Consider the following 15,910-nt stretch of genomic DNA (forward strand, 5'->3'; position numbering starts at 1 on the left):
GGCTCCACCCAAGTAAGTTGCTGCTTAATCTCTTTATCCACCGTGATAATTAAGAAACAAATAACTTCGTCAAGCAATGCTAACATGCTAATGGCGACTAGATGAACATTATCTCTTTATTTTACACTTGTCTAAATCAATGCCTGATTACTAAGATACCTCGAAATGGTTGTGAACAAATAGATCCGCACCAAGTATCCAAATAACAAGGGTAATCAAATCCTCGTTTTATACTTTTCGCCAAAATATCTACACTAAATTTTTTAAATTATTCTTATAGTTTAATTATTTGACTAATCCTACATATTGTTTTAAACTATCCTTTAAGTTTTTGAGTAAAATATAAAAATCTCGCCTGAAGTTTCTGACAATCATAAAACCCTCCTTATAGTTTTATTTTAACCTTTTACTCTTTTGAGAAATTCAACAAAAATCTCCCTTTTGTTACTGTCCTAGAAGGAAAATGTTAGATTGATGCACCAGTTTTTTTTAAATATCATACAAAATTACTGAAATAATCTCATTTTAATTCAACAAAAACCTCTTTTGACATCATTTCAATAATTTTACATACAAAATTATTAAAATATGCTTTTTTGTTTAACTAAAATGGGATTATTTCAATAATTTTGTATATAAAATAATTTATAAAAGGGTAGAATGGATATTTAAAAAAAAACTGGTGCATTAATCTAACATTTTCCATTTGGGATAATAACGGTTTTTGTTGAATTTCTCAAAAGTTCAGAAGAGGTTTCTATCGTTGTCAGAAACTTCAGCGAGGTTTTTTTTTTACTTTACCCTAAGTTTTTATGAAAAGATTAAAAAGTCTAATTTACCCATTATTTTTCTTTAAATTTTCAACCCTCCGTTTACTATGTTCAACAACATCAACTTGATGTAGCCGCCACTGGTCTCCGCTGGAAGGAAATACGGTCTCTGTTGGATTAACCTTAGATTGCTGTGAAAGCCTTCTTTCCACCACCACCAGAAGATTCTAATGGAATGACCTTTAACACATTGAACCTCACAGTCTTGGACAACGGCCTGCACTGTCTAATGATTACATGGTCACCTTCCTTCACACAGAAACATGCAGATATATGGGCAGGAATATTGGAATGCCTCTTCTAATCTTTGGTATATCTTCACATAGTGAAGGTAGTTGCGGCAAACAATGTGGCAGGTGCTGATGAAAACATTCCCAATGAAGAGGCATTTTTTATCGATACAAATTCCTGCTTCTCTCGGCGTCTTGAACCCCTATCATCTGAGATGGAGATTAAATCACTGGAATCTAGAAATTCTATCATCAAGCAGGTGGCTCTGATGGTATCGACTACCGGTGATGCATGCCCGTTCGATTGCAGAGAAGAGGAGAGAGAAAGCACTGTTAGGTTTGTTCGATTGTAGAGATGACGAAGAAGAACAGAGAGAAAGAGAGAGCCTAGGGTGCGGAAGGATGTTCCCCACCTCGCCTCGTCGCCGCCAAACCCTCCCTTCCCCACCTCGCCTCGCCTACCTCATCTCTGATTCAGTCGGTGATGAGGTACTACGGTGAGATGGAGATTTAGCAGATCGAAGAAACCTGCTTTCCACAATCCCTGCATCAAGAGAAAAAGAAAACTTGAACATTGCGATTGGAGAGAGAGATCGCAAAGGAAATAGAAATCGAAAGAGAAGAAGAAAAAAAAAAAGGATTATTTAAAGTCATAGGGAAAGGAAAAGCACCGTTTGCGAGACGCCGAGACTCCCAACGACCGGTTCTCTTGTAAAATGTAACACCACGATATTGTGAGCTTCTGGACCTTAGCCCTCGTCAGCTCTTCTTCGTGGACCGGGGAACTTCCGTGGGTCTACCGGCAGCAAGAGATTTTGACCGACAGAACTTGACACGAACCCGATGAGTGTTGGGAAATGGGATGAAGCTTGAAGGAGAAGTTTTGATGCGTATTTGAAGATAATGTCAACCAATAAAATTGAAGAGTTTCCCGATAAATCTTCTAGAAATAAAGTAATTTTTGAAATTGTACATGTTAATTTTTGAATCGTGGTTATTAATGACTTTAACGGTAGTTAAAAGTTAATGACTGTTAATTTTGAATGGTACCTGTTATTTATACCTGATCGAATCGTGACTGTTGATCACATCAATGGTCAATCTCGCATCAAAAGCCAAAGCCACCTTTCGTAAGCAAAGTACACCTCTAAAGTGCCTCATTGCACCACACACATGTGTACACATGTTATACAGTAGCAAGCCTCCATACTCTTCTCTTTATATCTAAGGAGTGTAAATTAGTTACTATTAAAAAAATCCAAAACAATTCTTATAATTTTCTAATGTGGGACAAGTTAAAAAGTAGTTTTAGTAAGAGAAAAAACTTTTTGTAAAGACATGAGCAGGTGTATTTTTTCATGTAATTGACCAATCAAATCCCATTAGATTTAACCTCTAATGAGATTAAAATCCAACAATAAGCTCGTGACAAATGAATTGTAACAACACAACAACAGGGGACGCCCCAATTTCCAACTCCTTGACTAGAAAAAACGGCTAGGTCACTACAAGTTCGCTCTCCAAAGAATAGTTGTCATCATGGGTCACCGAGAAGCCAAATATCTTACTACTACTTTTTTGTCCTCCACCGCGCTTGTCATCATCATCCAATCCCTCTTCCATAACCATAGCCGATGAGTTGGAATTCTCATTGGAAATGGATCCAATGCCTTTTCCCTTGTTGTCGTCTCCATCGAAGGACGTCTTCAGTGAAGAGCAAGGGGATCCAATGCCTATTCGAAAGTTTTGAAATCTTCAACCTACGGTCGATCTTGCCATGAAGGTGCCGGTGCTAGAAGGGGTCGATGCAGACGACGATGCTAATGCCAGATATAACCAACTTCGAGCCAATTTCCTCTCCCTTTTGAGCTGATACCAGTGACTAGCTCAATCGAAATAAAAAGGGCATTTTTTATATAAAAGGGTAAATTTAGTATTTTTAAAAGTTATAACAGTCATGTGATGACACATTTAAACGGTTTATAACATAACCTTAACAATAAAGGAAGTATTAGTCAATTGTCAAAAATAATAGAAATAATGTTAAATAATTTTTAAACAATAAGAATATACTTAGTCAATTTAATAAACTATAAGGGTAATTTAAGAAATTTACCCTTATAATTTGACATTTTTGTTTTTAAATCATGTGAATAGGCCAGTTTATTTAAGCATATATTTTCTAGATAAAACTTGTTCGGATAAATTTGGTTTTAGTCTCTTTGCTTGCGTTGGAATTTTTAATGTTCTACGATCCTGATCAATTGTCCATTTGACTGATTTACCCCGGGATACTTACTCTTTCTTTCTTTATTAAGAACATCTCATGTAAATAATAACACATAAATACGATACACGATGATGAGATGTATCTGTGGGATGGGCATGAGGAGCGCTATGTGAAGAGCATATTCGGACTCGCTAAATAAGTAAATAGTAAATATTGTCAAACAACAGGACTTCCAACCATAAAAGAATAAAATTAAGGCAAAACTGTTCATACAATAAATACTATGAGGTAAAATTGTCCTTACAAATTACCTTGGGGAAACCCGTACTCTATACCATCAAATATTCAAATAATCGTCCAATCATTAAGGAAAAAAAAAAAGAAAAAAATATAAATCTCTTTGCTTCTCCTATAAAAAGTTGATCGAGTACTATTTTACATAGAGAAGTATCGACGCCAGGATCAAACCAACGGTGATCAGAGCCCTGGTTCTCCCTCCAACAGTCCCACTGCCGTTTAAATCCGCTCCAGTGGGGGCCAATCCCATAAAACCCGGGGATCCGGTAAAGGTTGAGTTCATCACGGTAGAGCTGCAGCACCGCAACAAGCTCAGCAGGTGAGAAGGTGGAAAATGAACCAAAAAAAAAAAAAAAAACTTAAAAATTTCAATCAGACGGACCTCGCCGGAAATACGCAGCTCTCTTTACCTGCAATGTCAAATGATCAAGTGTAAATAAGATCTCAAGATGGATTGGAGAGCAATTTCACAGATCAGAGATGAGCGGAATTTCATCGATCTAATATAGAGGACCCTAATTTCAGAAAAGAAGAAGAGATTTCATTACTTGGATCGAGAGTGACGATGGCGGCACTATTGCCGAAATTGCAGGTAGTGTTGGACAAGCCGTTCTTGAGGGCGTAATCGTTGAAGGCGTAGGAGGCCATAGACTGGATATCCTGGGGATTGTAACAGGGACCGCCTTGCTGTAGAGCCCTGCAATCGGCGCCTCCTGCTCCGCAAGCCCAATCCAGCGCCGTCTGCAAAGTCGAATCTTCGGCGTTGTTCTTAGCTGCGCACCAGAACTTGGTACCGTCAGAGCCACCGCTGTCGGCCTTCGATTCGAGATTGGGGTTCGAAGGCGATGCGAACGAGGGGCACTGAGATGGAGTAGTAATGAGGATGAGGGAGACGAGAAGAAAAGCACGAAATCGAAAGGTCGCAGCCATTGAAAGGGATCTTGTAGCCAGCCAAAGAGTAGAGTGTGAACTGTGAAGGAATAGAGGCGTTTGACAAGGTTTTCTTCGATTTTTTTATGAAGAGAGAGAGAGCGCTCTCGGAGGGTCTCGAAGGGGGAGCTTAGTATGTGACCGTTGGAGGTAGAGAACAGATCGGGACAGTTTTGATTCTGGGAGAGAATCAGAAGCAAATGGACAACAGAGCAAGAAGCAGCAACCAGTGTGCCTACTGCCTACAGTACTGGTGCTGGGGTCTGGGGACAGGGGGCCTTCGTCGTTTTTTCCGATTGTTATGAGAATTTTTTAACTTTATTGTGGTATTTTGGTCATTTTGAAGCTAAGAATTTCCCTGCAATTTGCCAATTTGGCTTTCGGTGTTTTTGTGTAGAATTCAACCTATGATATTAACTACGGAAGTGAACGATGGGCCCATGTGATAAAATACTGAACCATCTTCGAAGATAGGCTGCATTTTTCTGGAGGGACGTTATCCTTGATATCTTGGCAGAAAAAGCGGCATACGTTCCAAACAAGGCCTAAATGGCTAAGATGAGAGTTTGTAGATCCCAGCAGAGATGGGGCCTAGTAGTCTAGATTCATGAGTTATATAGCCAATCCAGTGAGAGAATGGGATCGTCGTTACACTCTCCGTCTTCTACAATGTTCTAAGACTCGGCCCGGACTGAATGGTCGGACCGTGAAAACTAAGACATGGTTAAATGATGGTTTTGGTGTGTTAGATGGATAAATCCTAAATCGCCCATTTAACCAATGAAATCGGATCCAAAGAACATTCCGGATTTTATCCATTTTCTTGTATGTATACGTCGACAGTTGAGGCATCTGAGAATTTTACCTTAATCTCCAACCGACGATTCCTGATAGAAAATTTCACTCTTGGAACTTCTCTGGCTACCAGCACCTCCTAAGTTAAGCCTTAAATGTTCTTCTTTTATTTCTATTTTTTCTTTGGTTTGTTTTATTATCGTATCAGACTTCAAGTCAATAAAAATGAAGATAGAGGAAAAAGAAACTGATGATGTCCGGTTTAGGTTGGACCAATTAAAACATGAACCAACCACAAAGTTTGAGGAAGAACCGATCAACTTATCAATTTGGTGGTTTGGGTTGAGATTAGGATTATTTATCCAATAATCATTTAGGTAGGGGTGTCAATGGACTGGTTTGGATTTGACACATTAAAATTAAAATTAATTTGGATGAATTGAACAGATCAATAAGACATATTGAGTTGGACCAGTCCAGACTTAATGATCTAAAGTATTTACTTGATTGGATTGGACCTGGGTTGGATTGAACCGATATCTAGTCTATTGGTTGAATATTAAATGTATCAATGGACCATGTTTAAATTGGAAGCAATCTAAATTAAAACCAATTTGAACATATTCAACGGTTCATACATTAAATTGGGCCGATTCAAAATGGTCGAAAATATTGATCGAATTAGATTAAACCTGATCCATCTAGTTAGTAATGTTAGTCCACTGCAAAACTAAATAAAGCAACAGAATTTAATTAAACTGAAGTCGATATGTGAATGGAAATAAAGGAACGAGACTAGGCCAGCCAAGCTAATGCAGCCCAATCCTACTATCCGGTTAGAATTTTCTTACAATAAAAGATTAGGTCAGGACCGTCGGATAATTACGAGTTATTAGTGTGCTTCCCTTTTTACCCTTCTGTCAGAAATTTTCGATTTCCAATGGAGAAGCGGGCAATACGTGCTAAGACCGGTATAGATTTTATTCATCCAACCCATTCTCCTGATCCGAATTTGGATCAGTGAAGAATTCATTCACAAATGAGTTCCAGCTCAGATATACTGTACATCTTATATATGCATTTGTTCTCTGTTTCTGTCATGTGTATCCAAGCTAGAATTCATCGCATTCTACCCATTTCATATTTCTGTGGGAAATCCTGAATCAGGATGTTGACCCGGGGTTTTTTGTACCCATAGGTTGTGCTTTTGTAAGAGAGAAATCTAGTGATTTTTATTTCTATTTTATAGTACACATTACAGGAAATTCTGGGGGTGGGGATAGAGTCAGTTGCACATGAGGTAAATTGACCATATAACAGAAAACCTGCAGTTTAATGGGTTTGACCCTATGATCGGCCCAAGTTAGCATTTTACATTGCATTGGGCTTGGGCCTCTCGGTCGGATTCATTCAAAAGACTAACCCGCGAGCTTATCCAATTTGGGCAGCCCAAGTTGCACCTTTCCTTTTTGTGGCACAATGATTCTCATCTCAAGTAATTTCAAAATGGTTGTTCACCAATAAGAATGATTAACCATCACCTCAAGGGAAAAAAAAAAAACAATTTGATTTCGCACAATTAGCACTTGTTTTTTTGCTTTACAAATGCAAAACCATAAAATTGGCAAAAAGCACTATAAGTTTCATTAAATATGATTTTTATTTGAGGGCTTTAAGGGGTATTTTCTAAATTCTAATACGGAAATTTCATCATTTTAAAACAAAAATCAGGGCTCATTTTGTTCACAGGAACAGGGGTTTAGAATTGGAATGAGAGTGGGCTCATTCCGATTCCAATTATTTGATTGGACAGAATCGGAATCCCATTCCCATTCACATTCCCATTCCTGGTAGAATGGCATTCCCCAATTTGAGGGAACGGCCATTCCCTCCCTCTCCCTTGGGAATGAAATTTCATTCCAGCTGATTTCAATTCCTATTTTGATTCCTGTTTGAACCAAACAGACTGTGGGAATAGATCATTCCAATTCTGATTCCGACCATGAACCAAACGGAACCTCATTGTTTTTGCTGATGTGGCAACAGAAAAAAGGCCTCACAACTTTTTATTTGTTTATACAATTAAGGCTATGTTTGGGAGTTCTTAAAAATAAGTGCTTATTTGGGCGGGGACCACACCATTAAGAACTTATTAGTGTTTGGGAAATAAGCCTGAAATAAGTGCTTATTTTAAAAATAAGGACTTATTTTTTAAGCCCAAATTTCCAGCTTTTTTTAAATGCTCATACAATAGGCACTTATTCAAAAATTTTCTCCCATAATTGTCCCTAGTGAATTTTTAGAATACCAATTATAACCTTTTACTAAAACAATTTTACAAAGGCACTTTTATAAAAGTAAATTTATGAAAATTACTTTTACAAAAGTAAAGTATTTTTACGAAATCACTTTTATGAAAAGTACTTTTATAAAAGTACTTTTACATGAAAGCACTTTTACAAAAGTACTTTTATGAAAGCACTCTTACAAGAGCATTTTTATGAAAGTACTTTTATAAAAGCACTTTATGAAAGTACTTTTTATGGAAGCACTTTTATGAAAACACTTTATAAAAGCACTTTTATGGAAGTGATTTTATAGAAGAACTTTTTACAAAATCACTTTTATAGACGTATTTTATAGAAGTGATTTTATTAAAGTGCTTTTATGAAAGCACTTTTGTGAAAATACTTTTATAAAAACACTTATATCAAAGTAGTTTTAATCATTCACTTTGGATTGGATATTTTGAAAATTTGAAAGAAAATGAAGGACAAAAGAGTCACAATTGCTTATTTAAGTACTTATTGGAGAAAAAGACCACCAAACACCCTATATAAAATAAGTACTTTTTAAAATAAGCACTTGAAAAAATTGGGTGCCAAATACAAATAAGTGCTTATTAGAATAAGCACTTGTTTTTAAGCACTTATTCAATAAACACCGCACTCCTGGACATGGCCTGAGAACAATTAAGATGAAAATATTAGACAAATTACCAGCGAAGTAATGTATCATAAGTGGAAATTTTGGAAAATATAATCAGAAAACAAATAAAAATTTGTAAGGTGGCCTGAGTAAAGTAAAGATTTCTCAAGAGAAAACAAAATGAAAACTCTAAGATCCATTAACAAGTATTATCGTTCTATTTTCTTATTACTTTTCTTTTTCTGTACTTCAAATATATTAATTCTACCAAAAAATAAAAAATAAAAAAGATGAATGAAAACCCAAATGAGGGAAGAGAAAGAGCTCCCTTTTATTTGTTATTATATGTATTTTCATATCACCGGCAAAGGATTTGGTATGGGAGGTTTAGTAATTTCTATGATTCCCTAAAAAACACCTTTTAGGACGAATTAGGACCAGCTACCATGTTCTCTTCCATAATTTTGTCTGATAAAAACACTAGAAAAAGGTTCAACTTTACGGTTGTTAAATGTTTACAGGTCATAAGCTTGTAAAAAAACCTATGGAATTGTTGTTGAAAGAAGAGTCAGTAATTGGATCCCATTGAGTCCACTTAAAATTGGCTTTGAGACCTTATCTATTGTGGCTATGTTTGGAATCAATGCCGTTTTTCAAGAGGTGTTTTGTTGAAAAAACGTTGCCGTGTTTTTTAGAAACATTTTTTTTAGACTGTTGGTGCCAATATAAACAATTTTCAGTGTCAATATAATCAATAAAGCAACCAAAATACACACAAATTACACAAAAGATTCAATTGTTATGCAATTGAAATGGCAAGCACAATCACGTTTATGTGGATGGGATCTTATGCTTAACGTTTATATGTTCTTAGTTCCACTCAACTATCTACCTCTCCTTAAAGAATAATTTAATCTTTTGGGGGAGTGACATAAAATTATATCAAAATGTTGAAAAATCATAGTAATATTTACTAGAATGCTATTGGCAATACCTGGTAGACAGTTTTGTATGCCCTTAGCTTTAATCAAGATGATATACTTTATGAGTTTATTGTAAATGAATAAAAGTGCATATTTGATTCATGTTCCCTTGGTATGTTTCTGTGTAATACCATTAAACTGGATACTTAATGAGACTCGTATTAGTTTAGAATGTTCACAGCCAATGGGTCGGTCTGGGGAGACCTATCCTGACAATGCTGACACTGTGGCGCCACCAAGTCGGTTGGGGTGACTTGTCTCAGCTACTGGGGTGAGACCCTAGGCACATATAGTGTAGGATTAATTGAATCTTTGAACTGGATCAGATTTCCAGTATTGCCCTGGACCTTGGAGAGTGGTGGGCAAAACTGGAAAGTTGCACCCGACCCCTAGACTCGATTATGATACTGTACTAAGTGTCAGATTGGATTGTCTTTGATGTACCAATCAGTGAGATCCTTAGCGGGGGTCAAAACCTAGGTATGTTGGGGCAGTCTGAGAATTCATCTGAGTGGGTGATCATAGTGACATGATCAGCCCCATTGTTGGACAAAGGTAATGATTGGGAATGCACTCTCACTAATGGAAACCAAGACTGCCGGCAGCTGATTTCAATCGTTGAGATTTGTTTTGCAAAATATATTTTATATGTGATATAAAAGTATATATATTATGGTTTCGAAATGATTTGCAAAAGGTTTTAATACCCGGGATCCATATAAGCAGAGAGCGCAATACTGTTCCTTGCAACCGAGGGATAGGTCCTCTCTTGTCGGGCAGCGTATGATCATTATGGGCTGAGAGGTTAAGTGTAAGACCATTGAGGATAATACCTGATGGGCTAATCTTGCATCTGCCCACAGTCCCTGGGTGTTATAAGGTGGCTTGGCCCAGGGACCACTTAGGGTAAGTGTTGGGCCCATAGAGCCCATCTGATGGGTTTCAAGGGGTGCACTGTCCATAACAGTGTATTCGGCCAGGCCTTGTAACAAAGGCTGGGCTGAACCCATGTGACTGATGTGTAGATCAATGTTTGGGTCCCACGCCATACAAGGAAACCCAACTAGGCATCAGTTTGGAAGGCTAAATGAATACATAACCTTAAATGGGCCTTAATCCCATTTCGAACTGGGCTAATTTGATTAGTCACTTAAGGGGCGAATTTTGAGATGGATCAGCTGATAGGATTGGGCCCAGACCCTATCCACTTAGAGAGTCCAAGATCTAAATGAGATTTAGATCTGGAAACCTCCTAATTAAATTAGGAGATGGCTGATCTAATCTGCAGATAAGATAAGGGTTATCCCTTATCATTTAAAGGGACTTCCAATCCAAATATGATTTGGGTTAGCAACTCCTAATGGGATTAGGAGCTGATCCCTTTAAGTTTATAAAAGGAAGGGGGGCAACAACCTTTAGACATGCAAGCAATACACATTCTTGTCTTCAGAGCTGAAATCACAAGAAGAGAGAATCTGCACCCTGCAAATACTTTCTTGCCGCCTCCTTCCTGCAGCTACCGCACACAACAGTTTGATCTCCAGTTCTTTGGAGAAATCAAGATTGGATCTTGATTCTAATCTTTTGGAGAAAAGATTGGTGGGAGTTATATTCACAAGCCATCTAGGTGATTTTTGAGAAGGGTCAAGTTCTTTTGGAAGAACACTGTTGATTCTGCTCCACCCTGCACTGTGCCATCTTCAGTGGGAGCAGATTTTGGATCTTTCCTTGGGCGTGAATACCTCCATTGGGAGATACTACTTCTTTGTATCAGGTATTATCTCTCCCTACTCCTTTTGGTTCAGATCTGGTTCAGTTTATGGTTCAAGAATGATCCTTAAAAATATGATTTTCTAAATAGGGAATTCGATTCCTAGTTGAAGGGAGAGAAAAATTTTTGCAATTCGCCCCCTTATTCCGCAATCTTTGGGCGTCCATATGATGGATTTCCTATCCCTTCAGTGGTATCAGAGCCAGGTTCAAATCTTGAACCATTCTGTTTCAGATATGAACCTACGCAAATAAGGAGAAGGCGTTCTACGCAATTTGCGCAGATATTGGTTTTGGGAAATTTGTTCCAAAATTGATGGACAAATAATCTAAAATTAATTTTATATAAATCTGATTATTATTTAGAGTAGTTCTATATGATTTTCTTGATTTATGGGCTATTCGTACAAGAGGAGATCGAATTCTTGATTTGCGCAGGGAGAACTGCAAGATTTGCAGTTTCTTGAATTTATTTATTACATTTAGTCTATAAATAATTTTTTTTTTATTTTTAGACTCAATGTATAGGCCTTCGATCTGATGTGATTATTAATAGAAATAGAATTTCTATTTAATTTTATTTTGGATCAAAGATGGTGGCCCAGAGAAGGAGATTTCGTAGATGGGACATTCGCTATCTACGATTTGCAGTTTGTGAAACTGTAATCTGTGATCTAACCTCTGTTTTGCAGGATGGAGTGTGCGAACAACCCTGATTAACTGATTTCTGATTTTCTTTTATCAGTTATTTAATTTTAGATTATTTTCTTGAATTAAAGATTTAATTAAAGATCAAACCCTAAATCCATTCAAACCAAGAATGGTTCAAAACTGTTTGGACCAAATCTAGGGTTTAATCAAGGCTGAAAGTCAGCCCTAATTTTCCCACTAATGGGCCTGAGGATTGATATTTAATTAAATGGTTAATTTGGCCCAATCTGTAAAGGCCTAGTTTTAAATGGTTAAAACTACTAAAAGCCCTCTTCAAAGGATAAAATTATATGGGCTGAACTGGGTAACCCTAATTCAACCCATATACCTAGATAATATTAATGGTTAATATTATGGATTTTCAATGGGCTTCCAATGGGCCTTACAGATAATTCATTGATTGGATCAATTTATCCCTGCATGAGATGTTTGGATGTGTGATGTGCTGCGTACATGGTCCATAAGTGTTTGGCCCATGCTCATTCAATAGTGGCTCTTACGTACTCCATGGCTGAATGCACATCATTGCCATGGTGTCCCTTTTGGTCATTGGATGACCTCCCTCAGTGGTGGGCCCCACACCTCATCAAGAGGTTACGTGCGGAACCCTAGCCGATTTAAGGCCCACCGAAATCTAACTTTATGAAAGTCAGTGGGAGCCACTTTGGTTTGACCTAAATCAAATTAGGGCGTAATTAATTGTTCCCTCTAGCAATATGAGTGCACGTGATAGGGAGATTCATATGATGAACTCTCTAAAGGCCTTCCATCATTAGCATGAGGATGGGTCCTTCAGTAATGAGGAAACACACATGAAAATAGACTATCCATTTGCTGTTGGGCTTGTCTAAGTGTTTCATAAGATGATAGGGGTGTCATAGACCGATGTGGGAGGGGCTTCACTAGAAAATGGGAACTCTCTCACGGTACATTGGCATTCACGAACATGATGGGTGAGCACTCACTGGACAGAAAGGTTTACCTGAAAACGGCTCTAAACCTTGTCTGATAGAGGCCAAAGGGAAAACTCGTATGATGAGTGGATATGATCCTTCACAGAAAGGTGGTGGGGTTATGCAGCTGAAACTGTTGGCTCCATGCACCCTATGTGATTTCTCATATTTCCAGAGACAACACGTAGTCTCCATCACTGAGAAAGGAGGGAAATATCAGAGATGAATAAATGGAAATGGATCGTAGATTAAAACCCATATCTATGAAATGAACATGAATCAAATTAGGTTGTGGACTGATGTTTGCTCTTTTATCAGAAAATGGCAAACGAATCTTTTGCAAAGCTTCTTGACGACAACAAGCTTAAGGGCCCAAACTATGCTGACTGGTACAGGAACCTTATGTTGGTCTTAACCTCTGAAAAGTTGGATAAGGTAGCCAAGAATCCTGCCCCAGATCGTCCGGGAGATAGGGCTTCTGAGGCCCGTAGATGAGAATACCAAGAATGGGAGGAGAAAAACTCCCTAGCCTGCTGCTATATCTCTGCCTCTTTAGACAATCCAATTCAGAGGCAGTTCGATTAGATCAAACTTGCTTAAGGACGTATTGGATAGTCTTAAGACAATGTACAAAGAGCAGAATCGTTCTACTCAGTAGAAGGTCTTGAAACAGTTCATGACTGCGCAGATGTCCAAGAACCAACAAGTTCACGACCATTGTCTCCGGATGATGGGTTATATCAATCAACTGGAGGCTCTTGGATCTGGGCTGAATTTGATAACACAGATCGATGCTATTTTCAACTCTCTGCCTCCATCCTTTAATCCATTCATCAAGAACTACAACATGAACAAGTTGAATGTCAGCTTACAAGAGCTCAACAATATGTTGCAAAGAGCTGAAGAATTGATTAAAAAGGATGAGCCCATTGCCATGCTTGTTGAAACTGGCAAATCGGGCAAGAAAAGGAAGGCAAAGAGAAAGCCCCAGAAGAAGGCTGCCAAACCCAAAAGGCAGAAGAAAGACAAAGCATCGGATGCCTGCCTCTTCTGCAAGAAGACCGGCCATAGGAAAATGAACTGTCCTGCCTACCTAGAATCCAAGAAAGGTAATTTCGAATCTTGTGTTATAGAAACCAATTTATTGGTAGCTTCTGCGTCCTGGTGTATTGATTCCGAGGTTTCAACTCATGCATGTAATTCACTGTAGGGGTTCAAGGTAAGCAGAAGGCTGAGTAAAGGATAAGTTACACTCTACTTGGGGACTACTGCAACTGTTGCAGCCACGACAATAGGAACCGTGGAGTTAATTTTTAGAGAATGAATAATTGTACTCAAAGATTGTCTTTATGTACAAAATTTAAGGAGAAATTTGATTTCTGTTTCAAAACTGTGTGCAGATGGTTATTCTATCTTCTTTAGTAATACGATTACTATTAAAAGAAATAACAGATTCATCGCATATAGGGAACTGGAGAACGGTCTCTATGTTCTACATCCTTCTCTAGAAACTAACATAACCGAAACTACGTCGATTGAAATCCCCAAGAAGAGAGCCCGTGATACAGTTAATCCCACGTGTTTGTGGCATTACCGACTTGGCCACATCGGTGTTGACCGAATCACAAGGTTGGTAAAGGATGGTCCTTTGGATTTTCTAACTATAGAAGATCTTCCCACCTATGAGCCTTGCCTACAAGGCAAGATGATGAAACGGCCATTTAACAGTAAGCCTGAAAGATGTATAGGCACACTTGACTTAATACATACTGATGTATGTGGTCCCCTGAGTGTTAGGACACGAAATCAACACGTGTATTTCATCACCTTCACAGATGATTTCTCACAATATTGTTACGTGTACCTAATGAGACACAAGTCTGAATCCTTTGAAAACTTCAAAGAGTTTAGACAAGAGGTCGAGAAATAGTTGGGGAGAGAAATTAAAGCCCTTCGATCTGATCGAGGTGGCGAGTATCTCTCTAACGAATTCAGGGACTACTTAAAGGACAATGGGATAGTATCACAATTAGCTCCTCCTGCTATACCACAACTTAACGGTGTTTCAGAGAGGAGGAATATGACCTTATTGGATATGGTCCGGTCACTTCTCATACACTCAGAGTTACCCACATCCTTTTGGGGTTACGCATTAGGGACTACGATTTACGTGCTGAATCGGGTTCCAACCAAATCAGTTCCGAACACTCCATATGAACTTTGGACCGAAAAGAAACCAAGTGTTAGACACTTGAAGATTTGGGGTTGTCCAGCACACGTTAAAGAACGAGTGCAGACAAATTGGAATCCAAGACCAGTCGTTGCCTATTTGTAGGCTACTCAAAAGGCTCTGTAGGTTACCTATTCTATGACCCAAGTGAGCAGAAAGTGTTCTGCAGTCGAAATGCCCAATTCTTGGAGACCGATTATATCTTGGACACCCATCGTCAGGAAATTGTTCTTGATGAGGAGAGCTCAGGAGCAGCGGGAGATGTCCCACAAGTTCCAGGTAGTGACCAACCTAGAAGATCTACTTGGGTATCCAGGCCACCAGTCCGTTATGGTTATGACCAAGATAGTTACCTGGTGGAAATCTTGACTAGTGAAGAGGATCCCGTGACTTACGCGGAAGCTATGTTGGACATAGATTCCCAGAAGTGGGTGGAGGCCATGAGAGCAGAGATGGACTCAATGGAGACCAATGGAGTCTGGACTCTAGTAGATCCGCCTTTCGAGGTAAAAGCAATCGGATGCAAATAGATTTATAAGAGGAAGAAGGGCCCCGATGGTAGGGTTGAGACCTTCAAAGCTCGTTCGATGGTGAAAGGGTACACTTAGAAAGAGGGCATCGATTATGAGGAAACCTTTTCACCTATGGCCATGCTTAAATCCATTAGGATCCTGTTAGCTGTTGCAGCATACCATGATTATGAGATTTGACAGATGGATGTCAAAACTGCATTCCTGAATGGAGATCTTACTGAAGATATCTATATGCAGTAGCCGCAAGGCTTCATTGCTGCAGGTCAGGAAAACATGGTATGTAAACTCAATAGATCCATTTATGGACTTAAGCAAGCTTCTTGAAGTTGGAACATCCGTTTTGACTCTGTTGTCATATCGTTTGATTTCGAGCAGAATCCAGATGAACCCTGTGTTTACAGGAAGTATAGTGGAGATAAGGTTATCTTCTTGGTTCTGTATGTAGATGACATTCTACTCATTGGGAATGATGTAGGAATGTTGACTATGG

The 15,910-nt window shown here is 38.5% G+C and overlaps 1 protein-coding gene and 1 long non-coding RNA gene across 2 annotated transcripts; both read right to left on the minus strand.

Moving 5' to 3' along the window:
- Positions 1-824: 824 nt before the first annotated feature.
- LOC148873827 (uncharacterized) lies at positions 825-1,968 on the minus strand. Its single transcript, XR_016105070.1, has 2 exons — positions 1,732-1,968; positions 825-1,604 (listed from the first exon to the last, which is right to left on the minus strand). It is a non-coding gene; the product is annotated as an uncharacterized LOC148873827 (long non-coding RNA).
- A 1,552-nt stretch (positions 1,969-3,520) lies between these two features.
- LOC148873828 (major pollen allergen Ole e 10-like) lies at positions 3,521-4,931 on the minus strand. Its single transcript, XM_088966819.1, has 3 exons — positions 4,136-4,931; positions 3,970-3,997; positions 3,521-3,880 (listed from the first exon to the last, which is right to left on the minus strand). The coding sequence occupies exons 1-3, from the start codon at positions 4,515-4,517 to the stop codon at positions 3,721-3,723; spliced, it is 570 nt and encodes a 189-aa protein (XP_088822945.1). The 5' UTR covers positions 4,518-4,931; the 3' UTR covers positions 3,521-3,720.
- Positions 4,932-15,910: the final 10,979 nt, after the last annotated feature.

The sequence above is a fragment of the Nelumbo lutea genome, chromosome 1, assembly GCF_056320005.1.
Source record: "Nelumbo lutea isolate HS-2025 chromosome 1, American lotus-T2T, whole genome shotgun sequence".
Classification (NCBI taxonomy): Eukaryota; Viridiplantae; Streptophyta; class Magnoliopsida; order Proteales; family Nelumbonaceae; genus Nelumbo; species Nelumbo lutea.